At 49.3% G+C, this 17,670-nt stretch overlaps 1 protein-coding gene across 14 annotated transcripts in view; it reads right to left on the bottom strand.

Moving 5' to 3' along the window:
• The window catches only part of NAV1 (neuron navigator 1), a 286,405-nt gene that overhangs the window by 179,850 nt on the left and 88,885 nt on the right, over positions 1-17,670 (bottom strand). For 13 of the 14 annotated variants that reach the window (XM_054461909.2, XM_054461890.2, XM_063647264.1 and 10 more), the window contains one exon: positions 15,772-15,875. The exons of the other annotated variant lie outside the window; for it this stretch is intronic. In XM_054461909.2, the coding sequence (XP_054317884.1) occupies positions 15,772-15,875 (104 nt within the window). The remainder of the gene's footprint in view (positions 1-15,771; positions 15,876-17,670) is intronic. 14 annotated transcript variants of the gene reach the window in all.

Below are 17,670 nucleotides of genomic sequence, written 5' to 3' on the forward strand. Positions count from 1 at the left end.
TATCCTTTCTGCATGTAAATTCATCTTCTCCTTAGCAGACAAAGGGAAATTCACTGGCTACCATCCTGGCTGAGAAAGCTTATTTTCACTGTGTATATTTTCAATGTGACACATTCCACCCAGTGTATTCTGCTGTGAGCAAAACCTGGTGCCCTCTTCCGTGGTTTAATTTGGTCCCTCATCTCTGACACCCATGTCTGTAGGTTAGTCCCTCTCAAATTCTTTTCTTTTATTTTATTATACTTTAAGTTTTAGGGTGCAGGTTTGTTACATATGTATAATGTGCCATGTTGGTGTGCTGCACCCATTAACTTGTCATTTAGCATTAGGTATATCTCCTAATGCTATCCCTCCCCCCTCCCCCCACCCCACAACAGTCCCCGGTGTGTGATGTTCCCCTTCCTGTGTCCATGTGTTCTCATTGTTCAATTCCCACCTATGAGTGAGAACACGCAGTGTTTGGTTTTTTATCCTTGCGATAGTTTGCTGAGAATGATGGTTTCCAGTTTCATCCATGTCCCTACAAAGGACATGAACTCATCATTTTTTATGGCTGCATAGTATTCCATGGTGTATATGTGCCACATTTTCTTAATCCAGTCTATCGTTGGACATTTGGGTTGGTTCCAAGTCTTTGCTACTGTGAATAGTGCCACTATAAACATATGTGTGCATGTGTCTCTATAGCAGCATGATTTATAATCCTTTGGGTATATACCCAGTAATGGGCTCTTAAATTCTTTAGTACTGCTAGGAAACACGATTCCACTTGTTGCTCTGTCCACTTGCATTTGCTTGTCACCTTATGCCCCCTCCCCAGGGCCAGATCTTCCTTCCTTCCTTCCTGGTTATCTTGCTCTCCCATTTGATCTGGTGTTTTGGCCTGGTCCCTTCCCCCTGTCTTTATTCCTCTTTGTTCCTGTGTACCTTGTCTCATGCTCTCATGGGATATCCTATTCCCCAAATCCCAAGTCCTTTCCCTTCCTTCAATAAACGGCTCCTGAAATTCTGCTTCTTTTGAGAAGAGAAAGAAGTGTTGTCAATAAGAGAAGCCTCCTCCCTACCATCTAAACTTAGTGCTCCACACTCCATCCTGCATGAAATGTCACCTGTCAGTTTATAAAATGGAAGACACCTTCTATGCACATCTCATGGGTTAATTCAGTGCCAATCCCCTTGAGTGCCAGTCTCTGTGCACTGTCATTCTTTAAAGGGTCTTGCTATGGCCAGGTGGTGGTCCCTTTAAATGGCCATCTTGGCATCCAGGAAGTTTCTGACACTCCCTAATGTGACCTCTCCCTCTATCTGGCTCTTTTTTGATTCTTTTCACATCCCATGAGTTTCCCACTATCCTCTAATGCAGTGGCAGCACTCTGCTGCCGTGGCAACAGCCATTCCAGCATCAGTCGATAAAACCAGTATGTGCAGAATGGTTCCTCGAGTGATTCCTAAAAAGAGAAGGACCTGCCCTGTCACATTATCTCCAAACCCAGCCCTGAGCCCCTCCCACTCGGCCATTTACCCCTTCTCTAGAATGACAGGCTTCAAATTGTCCTCTGAAGAGAGATCCTACCATCAATGGTCAATGAAGAGGTTATGTGATGAGGGAGAGGCCTGTCTGGGCAGGCAGTGGGTGCTGGTGATGTCAGTAACCAAGTTTCTAAAGGAGAGGTGCAGAAAGAGGCTGGTTTGGAACATGAAAGTCCCCAATCCCCAGTGCCCCAAAGACCAGCTCATCACCCCAATCCTCTCTTTCCAAAGTCATTGGTAGTTTCTGGAATGGCGATAGGATGAGTGATTTCTGTTGACAGATAACTTAAAGCAATTTGAGGAATGAAGATGTAGGCATACAGCCAAGGAGACGCATGCTGTGTGATTTCACATTCTCACACCCCTGGGATTAGAAACGGATGTAACCCAGGTGTCTGTGGGGGGTCTGGGGAATCTGTCAGTTGGGACTGTGTTAGGAGAACTGGGGGTTAGGGAGAGCCAAAGAGAGGAGAGGGTGGGAAGGTAGGCCAGGCTGTCCCCAGCTCATTGACCTTGAAAGGTGACCTTGGGGCCTGGTGTGGTGGCTCACGCCTGTAATCCCAGTGCTTTGGGAGGCTGAGGTGGGTGGATCATTTGAGGTCGGGAGTTCGAGACTAGCCTGGCCAACATGGTGGAACCCCGTCCCTATTAAAAATACAAAAATTAGCTGGGTGATAGTGGCACGTGCCTGTAATTCCAGCTACTTGGGAGGAGAATCACTTAAGCCTGGGAGGCGGAGGTTGTGGTGAGCTGAGATTGCACTACTGTGCCACAGAGTGAGACCCTGTCTCAAAAAAAAAGAAAAAAAGAGAAAGAAGGAAGGAGGGAAGGGAAGGGAAGGGAAGGGAGAGGAGAAAGAAAGAGAGAGAGAGAGAAAGAAAGAAAGAGAAAGAAAGAAGAGAGAGAGAAAGAAGGGAAGAAAGAAAGAGAGAAGGAAGGGAAGAAAGAAAGAAGGAGGGAAGGAAGGAGGGAGGAAGGAAGGAAGGAAAGAGAAAGAAGGGAAGGAAGGGAAGGGAAGGAAGAGAAAGAAGGGAAGGAAGGAGGAAGGAAGGAAGAAAGAGAGAAGGAAGGGAAGAAAGGGAAGAAAGGGAGAGAGAGGAAGGAAAGAAGGGAAGAAAGAAAGAAAGAAATTAAGAAAGAAAAAAAGAAAGAGAGAGGCTGGGCGTGGTGGCTCACACCTGTAATCCCAGCACTTTGGGAGGCTGAGGCAGGCGGATCACAAGGTCAGGAGATTGAGACCATCCTGGCTAACACAGTGAAACCCCGTCTCTACTGAAAACAAACAAACAAACACAAAAAATTAGCCGGGCGTGGTGGCGGGCGCCTGTAATCCCAGCTACTTGGGAGGCTGAGGCAGGAGAATGGTGTGAATCCGGGAGGTGGAGCCTGCAATGAGCCGAGATCGCGCCACTGCACTCCAGCCTGGGCAACAGACCAAGACTACATCTCAAAAAGAAAGAAAAGAAAGAGAGAAAGAGAGAGAGAGAAAGGGAAGAAAGAAAGAAAGAAAGAAGGAAGGAAGGAAGAGAGGGAAGGAAGTATGGGAGAGAAGGAAGGGAAGAAAGAAAGAGAGAGAAGGAAGGGAAGAAAGAAAGAGAGGGAGGGAAGGAGGGAGGGAGGAAGGAAGGAAGGAAAGAAAGAAAGAAAAGGGAAGGAAGGGAAGGGAAGGAAGAGAAGGAAGGGAAGGAAGGAGGAAGGAAGAGAAAGAAAAAGAGAGAAGGAAAGGAAGAAAGAGAAAAAGAGAAAGAGAGAGAGAAAGGAAGGAAGGAAGGGAAGAAAAAGAAAGAGAGAAAGAAAGAAAGGAGGGAGGGAAGGAAGGAAGGAAGGAAAGAAAGAGGGAAGGAAGGAAGGAAGGAAGGAAGGAGACCTTGGGAGAAGGGGAGATCTGCGGGAGGGAGAAGGGGGCACATGAGCCCATACTTGGCTTCCTCCAGGGTTAAGGGCAGAGCTGGGGAGGTTTTTCTTGATTTCTGGGACCATAGTCAGGATCTGGAGAGCAAGGGCAAGGAACCCAGCCACATGGCTCCTCAAGCCTAGCCCACTCACTCTGGACCAGCATGGAGTTGTCACTGCCCAGCTGAGTGACAAGCATTTTCTATACGTTTTCTCTGCTTAGATGCCTACCATGAGGTCTCCTCATCACCTCCCTAGCAGATGCCAACACCCCGCCTTTGTGGAAAGCCCTCTAGCCATTGCTCCCCACTTCTTTTTGTCCTTTTCTCCACCTTGTCATTCCCTCATGTCTTTCCAGCTATCAGCAGGGAATTTTTGAGCACCCAAAACATGGGACTTCTTAAGCAACCCAAAACTTTACTCCCAGTGAGATGGGAGCCTTGGTAGGCTGGGAGCAGAGAGTGACGTGACCTGGCCTCCCTCTTGAAAAGGCCACTTTGGCTGCTGTTTGGGGAGCAAATTGCTGGGCTCAAGGGCAGAAGCAGTTGCAGTCACCCAACTGAGAGATGATGGTGGCTTGGAACTGGGTGGTGACTGTGGTGGTAGTGAGAAGTGGTCAGGCTCTGCATATATTTTGAAGCTGTTAGAATTTGCTATTGGCCAAATGTGGGTGTGTGGGAAAGAGAGGAACCAAGAATGTCCCCCAAGGATTTGGGCCTGCACAACTCTAAGATTGGAGTCGCCATCAAGCAAAATGGGAAGGCTTCAGGAGGAGCTGGTTTTGGAGGTAGCATTAGAGTCCTCTCTTCTCCCTGGCCCCTCTTGAGGCCAAATCCGCCTCCTCTAGGCCGCCTTCCCTGACTCTCCCCACGCAGTTCACTGCAGCCACTTTAATCATTTCCTAATGTTCAGGGCTGTCATTTGTCATTCACCCATTGGTGTTTCCCAGGGATTCATCTTCGGTTGAACTTTTTCTCAAAACCCATCCCAGCTCTGTGCACATAGTGGGCTCTCAAAAATATTTGGTGAATGACGATTGATTAAATGAATGAATGCGTGACTCGGAACAGATGTGTGGGGAATTGTAAACAGCAGTGACCTCTTAATACCCCGTGGCAAGACACAGTGCAGCTGGTGTGTGGAATGGACGCCAAGCTTCTGGGATGGTGGCCCAGCAGCATCTTTTCTCCCTTCCCTGAAGCCCTGGGCCCGAGTAGGCCAGTGGACCCTTGCCTTGCTCCTTTGAAGGAAGCTCCAGTTCTTCAGAGGAATGACTTTGGGGCATTCAGGGCTGAGACCCTCTTCTGCCCCTAAATCTCTGCTCTGTCCAGAGGCATGGGGATAGTTTCACCACACCTCTGGGAGACAGGGGGAAAAGTGGGCAAAGTATCCTCACAGCCCAGGCAGTAATCCCAGCTGGGACTTCAGCCCCATCCCCCACTCCCACTTGCTGAAAAAAAAGGAGACACTAGACACAGTGGTACAATATGGATGCTCTGAGTGGCTCACACCTCCAGGACCTCATCCAGGAAGCCTTCCTAGATTGGTCCATTAGCCCAGCCACTGCCTTTGCTTCTCCAGGGCATTGGTAGTTGAGATATTTCTGTGGACACTGTAGGTCCCCGGCTCACCCTCTCTGGCCCCAGAAGACTCCCTAAGTTCAGTGGTTGGGGATTTTTCCTCTGGGCTACAGATCAGGTGTGTGGGCTCCAGAGAGAGATTTATTGTCTTCCTGTCTATTGGGGAAAATGAGGCAGAGAAAACTAGAGGCTGGGAGTGGAGCCAGAGGTCATGGGCCTCGGTCTGCCCTCTAGCTCAACCGTCTCGGGGGAGCTTCCAGAAGGGTGGAAATGCCGAGAAATTCTAAGCTACAACTCACATTCCTTGGAGCTCACAGCTGCCTGGACACAAATTTCTACACCAACAGGGCAAGGGTAGAGCAGGGATGAGCCTGCCTGCCGTGTGAAAGGACCGGGGCAGAAATGAGGTCCCTTAGAAGGAAAACAAGTCACCTCTAGTCACACAAGTAAACAAGACCAGAGCCTGAAGCCCATGTCCCCAGCTGGAGGCTGGGCCCCCGAAGCTGGGACAGGGACGGGGCACAGGCTCTCCCTTCAGAGGCAGGGTTCTCGGGGCTGTGTAACCCTGGAGGGAGTGGAAACTGGTTGAAGGCTCCTGGGAGGGCCTGTTCCAGACGTGGGAGGGGAGGATAGGGGCTGGAATCCAAAAAACTGGCCCCTCCTTCAGCCAAGGGTTTCTCAGCTAGAAAGTCAGGGGCTAGGGAGGTCTGACTCAGGGCTGGGCTGTTGGCTTCTCCCAAGTGTCCTGGCCCCCAGGCTAGAACACGGGACTTCTATTTCTCGTGACTGGTTTCTCAGCAGAGGAGCCCTGGCAGTGCACAACAAGGCACGGGGTTTCTCCTTGCTCTCCTTGGGGAGTGGGGTCCAGATCTCCAAGCATTGAGACCTTCCTTCTTTTAAAGCCAGAACTCCATGATCTCCTGCAGAGAAGCATATCTCTGACCTGATGACCTCACTATCCCAGGGAAGGACAATCCCCTGGCCTCTGCTATCTGGCTGCCTTAGAGGCCAGTGCTGGCCAACACACAGTACTCAAGCCCTTCCCCACTCTGGCTTCACCTGCTGACAACCTTGCCCTCTAATGCTTTCCTCTAAATGCCCCTGCTCCACGCCTGACCCCACCCTTTCACCTTTGCTTTGCTCTGCCCTTTTCCTGAATGCCTTCTCTTACATGAATTCAAGTCCAATTCTCCCCTCAACCCCAGCTTCAGAGCCACCTCCTCCAGGAGGCCTTCTCCGACTACCCCATCGCACACTGCTCTGCCTTTCCTACCCACTGATTATAGTCAGGGGCTGGGTACCCACATTCTGCCTACTTATATCCCAGGGAGATATCCTCTTCTGCCAGCTGAATTGTAAGTGCCCTACATAGGTTAGTTAGTAAGGGCTCACTGATGCTTGCTGAACTGAAGGACAGGGGATCTTACAGTTACTAAGCACCTCCTATTGCCAGGGACCCTCTTAGACATGTAATGTTCATCATTTCATAAAAACCTTTGAAGCAGGGGCTATCATTATCTTCATTTTACAGAGACATACACTTGCCCAAGACCACACAGCAGGCTGCTGGTGGAATCAGAATTTGAATATAGGTTTGTGTGTGTTCCACATCTTCCCGTAACTTCATGCTATTACAATGCAGCTATTTCTAGAGACTTGCTTAATATAATAACCGCATGTGATTCCAAGACATATAGAACCCAACAGCAGGAAAGTCTGGGATCCTGGCAGAGAAAGGGGGACTGGGTATTAGAAGGGGGAGTGAAGAATGGGAAGGAGGGCCCTGACTCTCCTGCCTGTCCTGCTGAGGAGCTCCTGTAACCCAGACAGCTGCTGCACCTGAAGTCTGCATGAGTCTAGGACTGCAGTCACATTAAGACTGCCCCACAGAATCCTGGGAGTGAGAATGTGGCAGAGGAGAATCCTTCAGACAGAGCTGGTGGTCTGTAGCAACACCAGTCGCTTCATAGCTCAGCACCATGACCTGTGTCCTGGGGTCCTGGTCCACTTTTAGTGGACCTGACAGTCCCAACAAGTCAGGATCTTCTGAGGACTTCCCTAAGCTCAAGTCTTGGGGGTGCTGGGTTGTCTTCTTGATTTGCTATGTGGCCTTAAGAGAATATATACAGCTGGTCATCTAAGAAATTGGGTGGGGGAAGGAGCTAGAGAATCTCTGCTCCCTCTGCTCAGGGGCTTCTAGTAGGGAAAGGCAGAAGAACACCTAATCTAGGGTACTCTGTCTGAAACCGTACTCATTTAAAATCAGATCCCTGTGCTCCTCAGGCTAATAAAGAGCCCAGGATAAGAAGTCCAGATGTTTCCCACATGTGCTTTTCCTGTATGTTGCCATGGCAACTGTCCCATACACACCACTGGGGTGGATATTGCACACTGGGCCTCAGCAGAGCTCTGCACCACCCAGGTACATCGCCCTTAGACCATGACCCACCCAGATCAGTTGTCATGGCAACTGCAGGCCTGTGAGGGAGAACTCCAGGCGGGCAAAGGAAGGAGAGGGTAGGGTGTGTACCTATGGCTGTGCCCATGTGTTGGATGGGGACAAGCAAACTCCTTGTGTGAGCATGTGTCCTTCGGGATGGGCAAATCTAGAGTTTAATTTGACCTGTCCATGAAAAATTTGTTGTTTTAATCACAACACTAAGAGGGACCTTGGAGATAATCTTACTCTGTAATAAATCCTCTTAATTCACTGTGGGCCACACAAACCCAAAAACTTGATGAGGAAAAGCACAAGGCCCAAACCTGTGGTGACCTTGTCAAGACAGTGGTGACATCATTACCCTAGAACAGAACTTCTTAATCTATGTTCACAGACTGGATTCTGGGGTCCTCAGTACCAGCCATCAAACATAAGCCAAATACTGTGAATATGTCCATTTATCTGGAGGGATATATTGTAATATCAGTCAAATTCTTAAAGAGATTCTTGACTCTAAAAAAGTAAAGGCAACTGCAAAGGTAAGGAGAAGCTTTTACCCATCTTAGTCTGAACCAGCTGGGACAGATGGTTTAAAGAAACCCGGCCCTCTTACTACCCTAGAGAGAAAGATATTCCCATTTTGTAGCTGCACTCATTTTCTCAGTTGGCACTTCTGTGCTTTATTAGAGTTTTGTTAGGTTTTTGAATGAGGCATTAAACCTAACAGAGGAATGCCATGGACTCATATTTCAATGAATTTTAATAGAATAATCACTGGCAATTACTTGGCATATAAAAATTGCTCTGCAAATGTTAAGAGTTTTCATTGGTGTGATAGGTGGGAGTTCCAATGCCATGATGAGAACGTTGCCTTTCACAGGGCCTGATGTCATCACAAAGGGCTTGCCACCTCTGTGCTCCCTCCTGCCTGCATGCAACCTCAGATTCTTCAGCAGGAAGGATGCTGTGAGCTCATGAGGTCAGCTTTTGCCCCTGGACTGTGCCAGTGTTTATATGAACCTCAGGCTGCTCTCCTTCCACTTCTACTTCCACTGGGGCTGAGCTTTCCTCCTGCCAGGAAGTTCTCTTATTTATCTGACCTCAGTCATTCATACTGCAGGACACTCTCATTTCCTTCTCCTGGAAGGATTTTCTTGAGAGAAGGGACAACTGAGCATTTCTCCGCTCTCCCCTCCTCCCTGAGCTCATCTGGTCTGACGTGGATGACTCCACACTTGCTGACCCTTCCTATGTCCTGACCTTTGATTATCTTCAGCTCCCTCTGAAGCCTGGGACTCCCACCACCCAGGAAGGCAGGTTTTTTATTCCTTCCGCCCTTTTAAAGGATGAATATTGTGGCTGGGGTAATTCTCAGCACTTAATCTCTCTGGCTATTGTGTCCGTGTCACCTCACTCTCTTCAACTGCCTCCCTCCAGAGCTCCTTCTGTGTAAGCCTGCCCGCAGCCTTATAGTGGGGAGGGAAGTCTCTCACCAGGGGACCCTAATCCTCTTACAAAGGGGTTTGGGGGGGCATGGGATGGTGTGTTCCAGTTTCTGCCCATTCAGTAGTGCTGGAGGGAGACTTCAGCCTTGGCCGAGACTGGCATGGAGCCAGCACTTCTTGAGATAAAGCCCCCCTCTGCAGGCTCTCTGTCTGCCCTGGGCCTTCCCAGGGAGACCATAGTTCAGAGTTATAAGGAGGGCTGGCCAATCTTTGCCCAGGCATGGGGCAAAGATCTGAGGGGCCAGATCTTCAGAGCTGCACTGGAGGTGAGGCTTACCTGGATTGGCCAGAGAAGTAGGGAGCAGCAGTGGGGGAAGTTTAGCAAATAGTTCCGCCTCCCACGGCTGAAATTTGTAACTGCTCCACAGCTCCCTGGATAACAACCTCTAAAGTTGTATGGAGCAGTCTGAGCTGGAGAGATTCCTGTCAACCAGGCCACCTCTCCTTAAGTGTCCATTTTCCCAGAACCTTTCCATGGCTCATAGACACATGGAGAACTAAACAAGGGGTTGGGATTTCCTAGGAGGAGCTGAAGCAGATCACTGCAGGTTGGAGAGTGGAGTCTCTAAAAATCTGCTAAGAGGCTGCCAAGTCCAGGACAGGTAGGTATTGGGTATAGGGGGTAATTCTCTAGGAAAACTACAGGGGAAAGTTTATCACCTTCCTCATCTATTCAAGCACTCAGGGCAAAGGGGGGTGGCCCACAGACTGCTGTCGCTAATTATAGTCCCAGGAGTGTCATGAGGCCAAAGCTCTGCTCCTGCTCTTTAGGGTGGGAGACATATTCCAGAGCTGGGGCTTCTCCAGGGCCACCATGTAGATCATGTACAGCTGCACAGGTTGTACACTGCACAGCTCTAGTCTACATCATAAAGGGCCCACAAGTGCAGAAGTCTTTGCCTATTTTGTCCACAAACGTATCCCAAGCTTCTAGAATAGCAACTGGAACACAGTAAGTGCTTTATAAAAAATTGGCAAATGGGTCGGGTACAGTGGTTCACGCCTGTAATCCTGGCACTTTGGGAGGCTGAGGCAGGTGGATCGTGAGGTCAGGAGGTCGAGACCATCCTGGCTAACACAGTGAAACCCCGTCTCTACTAAAAACACACACACACAAAATAGCCGGGCGTGGTGGTGGGCGCCTATAGTCCCAGCTACTCGGGAGGGTTAGGTAGGAGAATGGCATCAACCCAGGAGACGGAGCTTGCAGTGAGCTGAGATCATGCCACTGCACTCCAGCCTGGGTGACAGAGTGAGACTCTGTCTCAAAAAAACAAAAAACAAAACAAAAACAAAACAAATTGTCAAATGGATATGAATTTCCTCTGGAGTTGGGCAATGCAGAGGTCCCGGTTTTCTTGGTGCAGCAAGAAACAGGGAAGCTGGGTCTTGACAAGATTTCTTGATTTCTGGGACCACAATCAGGATCTGGAGAGCAAGGGATTTGTACTGTATGTGGAGCACTCATAGTTGCAAAAACCACGTAGAATCACTCACACACCTTTTAGAGTGGGAGGGCCTGAGTCCAAGGTAGCCATGGGGAAAAGAGGCTCCAAGCTGACCAGCTTCTGCTATTCTTCCCAATCCACTGAAATGGCTAACATTGGGTCAAATCCACTGCCTTGAGATAAGTCCCCTTCCCAGCCAAATATTGTCTTGAAAAGTCAATCTCCTCCCTCCCCCTGTACTCTTCTAAAGAAATAGCATCCAGACTCCTGAAGTTTCTATTTCAAATCCCTCCAGCAGGTACCTCGGATGACCTTACTTATCTGGTCTCTTCCTTCCTGGCCCCTTCCAGAGCCAGGCTGGTGATCCCACTGCCTCTCCTGGCCTCCCTGGGAGAACTCCCAGACTTGAGTCATCTTCCCCTCCAGTGAGGTCATGGAACGTATGGTTAAGAGCATGACCTCTGAAGACCAGCTGCATGGGTTCAAATCCTGGCTGGACCACCTTGGGCAAGCCACTTAACCTGTCTATCCCAGTTTCCTCATCTGCAAAGTGAATGTGATAATAACATCACTTGCCTCAATAACAAATAACACCAAACACGTATTGAGCAGTTCTTATGTATCAGCCATTCTTCTAAGTGCTTTACCAATATCCATGCATTTAATTCTCACAAAACCCTATGAGGAAAGCACTGTTGTCATCCCTGGTTACAACCAAGGACACAGGGGCACAGAGAGACTAAATAAGTTCCCCAAGGCTGCACAGCTAGCAAGTGAGGAAGCTGCGATGCAAGGCAAGTAGGGAGTTAGATTCCAAACCTCATGCAGTTGTTAGAAGGATTAAAGGTGCTTATAACAATGCCTGGTTCACAGTAAGCCATGGTAAGTGTCGGCTGCTGCTACAAGTGCTATTATGACCTCCCGTCCCAGTTCCTGGAAGCCTACCAGGTCCTAGATTGCCGCTTTGTTTATCCAACAGGGTCTCCAGAGACCCTCGCACTCCCAAGCCACCTCTGCCCCACAACAGCACCAACCTGCTCAAGCTCTGAGAACACGGCTAATATTATCTGCCCCTGAACTTATTCTACTTTCTAGTCAATTGTCTGCATGTCTTCTCTCCACGGATGGCTGGGACATAAGGCTCATCTTGGCCTGGAGGTCCCCAGAGAGCAAAGAACACAGCAGTGTGAACTCAGCATGAAATGAAGGTTTGGAGTGACAGGGATGCCAGTGGCATCCTGGGACCTGCTCAGATTGAGGGAGATGTGAGCAGGGACTGTGGCTCACTGATCCCATTTCCTTCCTCATTGCTTGGCAGAGGCTAAGGGAGGCTGAGTTGAGCTTGGACAGTGTGCGACTGAGTGAGTACTGGCGGCAGTTGGGAAGGCAGGGAGTAAGAGAAGAGTGTGGCCTTTTGACAAGCCTGGGATGGAATCCTGGCACAGCCTCCTAGTTGGATGTCCTCAGACAGGTTTTATATAACCCTTCTGAGCCTGAGTTTCCTATCCATAACACAGAGTAATAATAACACCTTCAAAGGATTGTATAAGGTATTCATTAAGGACTTTATGTAAAGCACTTGGCACTATGCCCTGCACATAGTAGGGTATTCAATAAGTGATAGTCATTATTACCATTTAGTTCTTTTTAGTGTTTAAGGAGTCAGAAAGCAGTGGTCCTGGTTTAGTTCACCTGCTAACTTCCTATGCAGTCCTGAGCAAGTCACTTCTCTTCTCTGAGTCTCATCTCTCCCTCATTGAAAATGAGGCCAAATTTGGGAGATCTATAAAGTTTGTTAGAGCTTTGACTTCCTATGTTCTTTGATGCAAGTCATTTGTAGTCCAGGAATACTTGGATTTGGTTTGAAACCCCCAGAACAAACTCCTCTCCCAGAGAGTAGTTACCATTCCTTGCTCCTGCCCCGGGCCCGCTAGCTTTGCAAGTTCTCTTAGAACGAAGACTCTATCCCTGCTCTCTCTATTTCAAATCCATAAGGCATGAAAAACCTCACTGTGGCTTAAAGATGGAGCCAGCTCAATGAGGGAGAAGAAAGAAGAAAAACAAAACAGCCCTAGTATGAGGCCATACTCCACACTGCCCCACCCATTCTCTATATATATCAACCCTTGTGTGAGAAGGAGGCAGGGAGGAGGCTCTGGCTTGTTCCCGATGACACATGCTATGATGAGAAAAAAATCCCTTCATTGTGGGTCCACTTAGTGCTCATTCAAACATGCCACAAAGTGGAAGTCATTAAAGAATCTGCATAAGCATTGGGGCAACCTTTGCCAGTCCTCCTGCACACAGCCTCACACACATGGGCACGCGGTAATGTCAGCCTTGGCTTCTCTTGGCTGTCCAAATTAAGATCTGATGGTGGTCTGTGCACTACCCAGTGCTGACTGCAACCAAAGGGAGAGTGAGCAGATGGGACCAGCGCTGGGTTGTCACCAACAGAATCAGATGAGCCAGGGAGGGTCAGGGCACATGTACAAACATTGGTGGGCTGGGCATTTCCACATTTGCCCCAGGGCAGAGGCAGAAGGAGCAGCTGCTGGTGGATGGCCTTCAGGATATATGAAGAACATCCCTAGTGCCCCAGGCTGGAGGCAAGTCATCATGGGAAATTCTCCTCCTGCTATATAAATACTAGAAAGCCTTGTTTGGACTCTATGCCCAGAGTCCAGGCAGATTAAGAAAGTGGCACAAGGCTGAGAAAGCTCTTTGGCCTTCTCCTGCTCCCCTCAAAGACTCTGCACTCACCCTCCAAACCCATTCAGTGAGCTTGGAGGACAGAGAGAAGCATATTGGGAAAGGAGCAGAGAAAGACTGGTTGGTCTTTCTCAGCTGGTAGAGAAGAAACAGGCTCATAGAGGATAAATTTTAGAGCTCTACAACCACTTACATTGGATTCCTTACTCATTCATTCAAATCATACCTTCACCAAACCCTGACCACCAGGCACTGTGCTAGGTGATGGGGGGCAAGATGAGTTCATGGTCAGGAAGGGAAGATACATGAGCTTCAAAAAAAGGCCCCAAACCCCCAGCCATCTACAAATTGATATGGAAATAACATGATCAATAACTGTGAAATAACTATGCTGGATTCTGTGAATTATATAAATATTTGATGGAGTACTTTCCAAAGCACCCAATTCTCCTTCTATAAAATGGGATAATAAGCTCGGTGCCCTCCTCATGCCATGGGGCCTAGCAAGGGAGGCAGGACTGACTGGCTGCCTTGTCAACCCCTATAGGGGTAGGTCACTGGGCACAGCTTCTGGGATCCCAACAAATTCTCTGGATAAGTCTTACTGGAGTGAATCCCTGGGCTGTGAACGTCTTGAAGGCAGGTCAAAGTCTTATTTGTCTTTTACCCCAGTGTCAAACACAGTGTTCAGCACAAGGCAAACACTCACTGATGGTTTGTAGATTGAATGAAAGAATACATGAATGAATGAGTCACGTCATGCCCCAGGTGACTTTAGGAGTGAGAGGGCAAGGCATAAAATGAAACCCTTCAGTTGCCTCCTCTCTTCCTCTCTTCTCTGGTTTCTTCAAGCTCAGAAGAGCACAGCCTCTTCCACAAGGCAGGCAAATCCGAAATCTCCCCATCCAACCCATCAAAGAGCTCGGCGTATCCTCGGCAGAGATGGGTCACCATGACAACTAGCTAGCACCAGAACAGAGGCAGTGCAGTGAACTCTGCTCCTCTTCCCTAGAGCCTTGGAGAAAGCCAGTGTTTCTCACTTTTCTGGTAAAACCCTCCTCCAAAGGTTCCCTGGCACTCTGTCCCGCCAGAGGAACCCAACCGTGATCTAGCAGACAGTTTCACATCTAACCAGTGAGGGTGGTCTTCCAGCTGACAAGCCTGGGGGATTCCTAATGCTAGTCTGCAACAGACGTTAAAAGTAAAAGACCTCTCATCAACTCATCGGATAATAATCGTGAACGAGCCCTGGGTTAGGTGCATGGAGATCATTAGGCTCTAACAATGTGGCATCCACATGAGGAAGCCATTACGCTAACAAAACTGCAAATGTAAAAATAGAGCTCCACATAGTTTCCTGGTTACCACATTCTAATTCTGATGGCTTTTCGGTGCCAGAGAAATTTGGTTTCCTTTTGTCCCCTGCCATGCCCTGGTTCTCTTGCATGTATACTTATTGTGGAAGGAGATGGCTTGCTTTGCAAATGTCGAGTCCTTAACCCATAACCCTCCTCCACAGGCTTGTCATGGAAGAATGAGTGTTGCTGCTCTGTTTTTAGGGTTGCAGTGGCTCCAAGACCACTGCTATAGACCAGGCCTAGAAAGGGCTCAAAAGGTCCCAGCTCCCAGGCCAAGAAGGGATATCCGGCCACCTGCCCAGCGGGGCACAGAGAAGACAGAAGCAGTATACCATCCTGTCCAATGATCTCAGGGTCAGGCTGTGTTCTAAGCCCCAGCTTGGCCCGCTGGAGCAGGGCACCGAGACAAAGCTGGGAGACAAACCCTCTGGACAATCTCAGGTTTGTGAAAAGGAAATTTATTATTTTGTTGAGGCAAGTTTCCCTTTGTCTGGGAAAGTAAAGGATTGACCTGGTTCCCTGTAGTGTGCAGCCTCATGTACCCCTGGTGTGAATCATAGCCATCCTTTAGATACTTTTTTAATGTTGTAGGAAAATCAACACACGTCCGTAAGTGTTGCTGAGTTTTGAATCTGACCCACTTAGGGCCTGACCTATGGTACCCAAGACACTCACTCATCCATGCATCATTCATTTATTCAGAGACACTGAGCACCTGAGGATGCACCTGAGACCGTCTGTGTCTCTGCCCTTATGGAATATTGCTGTATTTGAAATTTAGGGATCTTCCTGGTGAATCTCACATGCCTGAGGCTCAGGTGATATCTCATGACTACAGGATGACACAGGGAAGGGGACATGTGTGGGAGTGGCCTGTTAAAAGTGGTCCTGGAAGGGGAAGCATTGTCAGGCAGCAAGCCAGATGGCTCTGGCCTGCCTCCCTAATTCCATCACCTTCATTTCTCAACCTGGGCACCACTCAGAACCTGGCTGTCACTCCCAGCTTGTTACCTTTGTGTCACGACTTCTCACATGACACACACATGCAGTGACTCCCATAGCCTAGGCATCAGATAAACATGGCACCCCCTGGCCACTTCTCTATGCTGCCCCTAAAGGGCTCCTGGGTTTGATGGACCAACCCTGGGTTGAGTCAAGCATGATGAAAACTCAAAGTACAAGTCACAGGTTGACGTCTCCTTGTCAAGAGATGGACCCATCCAGCCTAGGTCACTTCTTCCATGTAGGCAGCTCTAGCACAGTGGTCTCCCGACCCTAGGAGGAAGTCTCCCCCAGATCACTTACCCATGCAGGAGAAGCTCTCCTCAGTCTCATGGAGGGGCTCAGCATAGCCATCAAGGGCCCAGCTGCCCTGGGAGAGGGGGCCAGGTTTCTGGTCAGTTTGCAACCTGTGGGACCAAGAAAGGGTAGTCACTCATGGTAGAGGTGTCCTGGTCTCTAAGCCCCTCCATGGGGCTGAGAAAACCCTCTTAGAACTTGGTTCTTCTTTTCTGATAGTGCCCTGCACCACTCAGGGCCAGCCCCTCCCTGATGGGTATGTGCACATGCCTGCCCTCCAGCAGGCAGCAGGCCTTCTGTGCAAAGCTGCGCCAGGCAGGGAGCCCCACAGGACACTGGGATGCCTGATGCTTGTCACCCCTTGACGTTCTACAATCTACCCATTTCCCAGGAACGTTATCACTTATAGGGCAGAGGGATACCCTAGCAACTCCAGGCCTTGGGTCCTTTGTCTTGCCATGATCCTTGCCCTCAGGATAAGCCTGTATGTACAGCCATGTACATACACACAGGGAAGAGCTCCCTCTGAAGCTGAAGTCACTGATTCCTGGTAGCTCAGGGGGCACACAGGCTTTGGGCTTGCTCGTAGTCCAGGCAGCTGGTAGGTCAGGAAAGAAAGAGGAGTAGGCTCAGCTGCAATCCCAGTGACTCCTGGGAGGACAAGTCTCTTGCTGGGCCCGTTGTGGTAGCAGGAAGGAAGGGTGAGGTCTCTGGGCACCAGCTCCCAAGTGCGCACAGACCTCTGAGCACAACCTCAACCGTACAGTTGCTCCCAGGAACAAAGGCTGTGGGAGCTTTCATTATAGGTAATTACCCTAGGCTCTGGGAGCTGGCCCGCCCACCCATCCGCCCGCTGTCTCCAGCTAAATGGAGCCTTTGGCAGCTTGGCAGGAGGGGGAGGGGAGGGCTGTGCAAGCAGGAGGGGAAATTGAAGGGCTGGGCCATGGAACCCTGAGAGTTTCCAGTGCCACTGAGATTTGTCTTTCTGTCTCTCCAGTTTTCACTTTTTTCAATGCCTAGATGGCCAGGACTCTGGGCTCAATTTTACCATTAACTCACCGTATAACCTGGAGTAGATCTCTTCTCCTGTCTGGGTCCGGCTTCCATCATGGGGTGAAAAGATGCTCCCCCAAGGCTGGGATCAGTTTTACAGTCTAGGGTTGTGAGGTGTTTGCTGCTTCTGCTCAGCTTTTTCTAAGCTATTTAGGCACTGCTAAGCTCTTTTGTATCTCAGGCCCCTCAGGTGAATGCTGGGGATAGGGCAAGGTGGGGTGTCGTTAGAGAAAGCAGGAGGCCTCATCCTGGCCCCCAGGGGTGCTTGGTATGATGGGGACAATTACCCTGTACTACTGTCTGTCTCTCTTTTTTTTTTTTTTTTTTGACACAGGGTCTCACTTTGTTACTCAGGCTGGAGCGCAGTGGTGTGATCAAAGCTCACTACAGCCTTGATTTCCTGAGCTTAAGTGATCCTCCCACCTCAGCCTCCCAAGTAGCTGGGACTACAGGCTCAAGCCACCACACCCAGCTGATTTTCATATTTTTTGTAGAGATGGGGTTTTGCCATGTCATCCAGGCTGGTCTCAAACTCCTGAGCTTGAGATCTGCCCACCTCGGCCTCTCAAAGTGCTGGAATTACAGGTGTGAGCCACTGCACCAGGCTTTTATTGTCAATTAAATGTCTGTCCAAGTACACGAGTGCCAAGGGATAAAGAAAGACGGGTTGGTTGGTTTCTTGGAAGAAATTAGAATGGACCTGGGATTTTGAAGTAGGGGATGCAACATATTGGTGAGAAAGTAACAGAACATTCTACTGGGGAGAAGGAATTCTATATCATGTGTCAACTGTTTCATTGATTAACATCGTATATGTAAAGAGCTAAGCACAGTGTCTGGGCCACAGCAGGT

Source organism: Pongo pygmaeus, chromosome 1 (genome assembly GCF_028885625.2).
Source record: "Pongo pygmaeus isolate AG05252 chromosome 1, NHGRI_mPonPyg2-v2.0_pri, whole genome shotgun sequence".
Classification (NCBI taxonomy): Eukaryota; Metazoa; Chordata; class Mammalia; order Primates; family Hominidae; genus Pongo; species Pongo pygmaeus.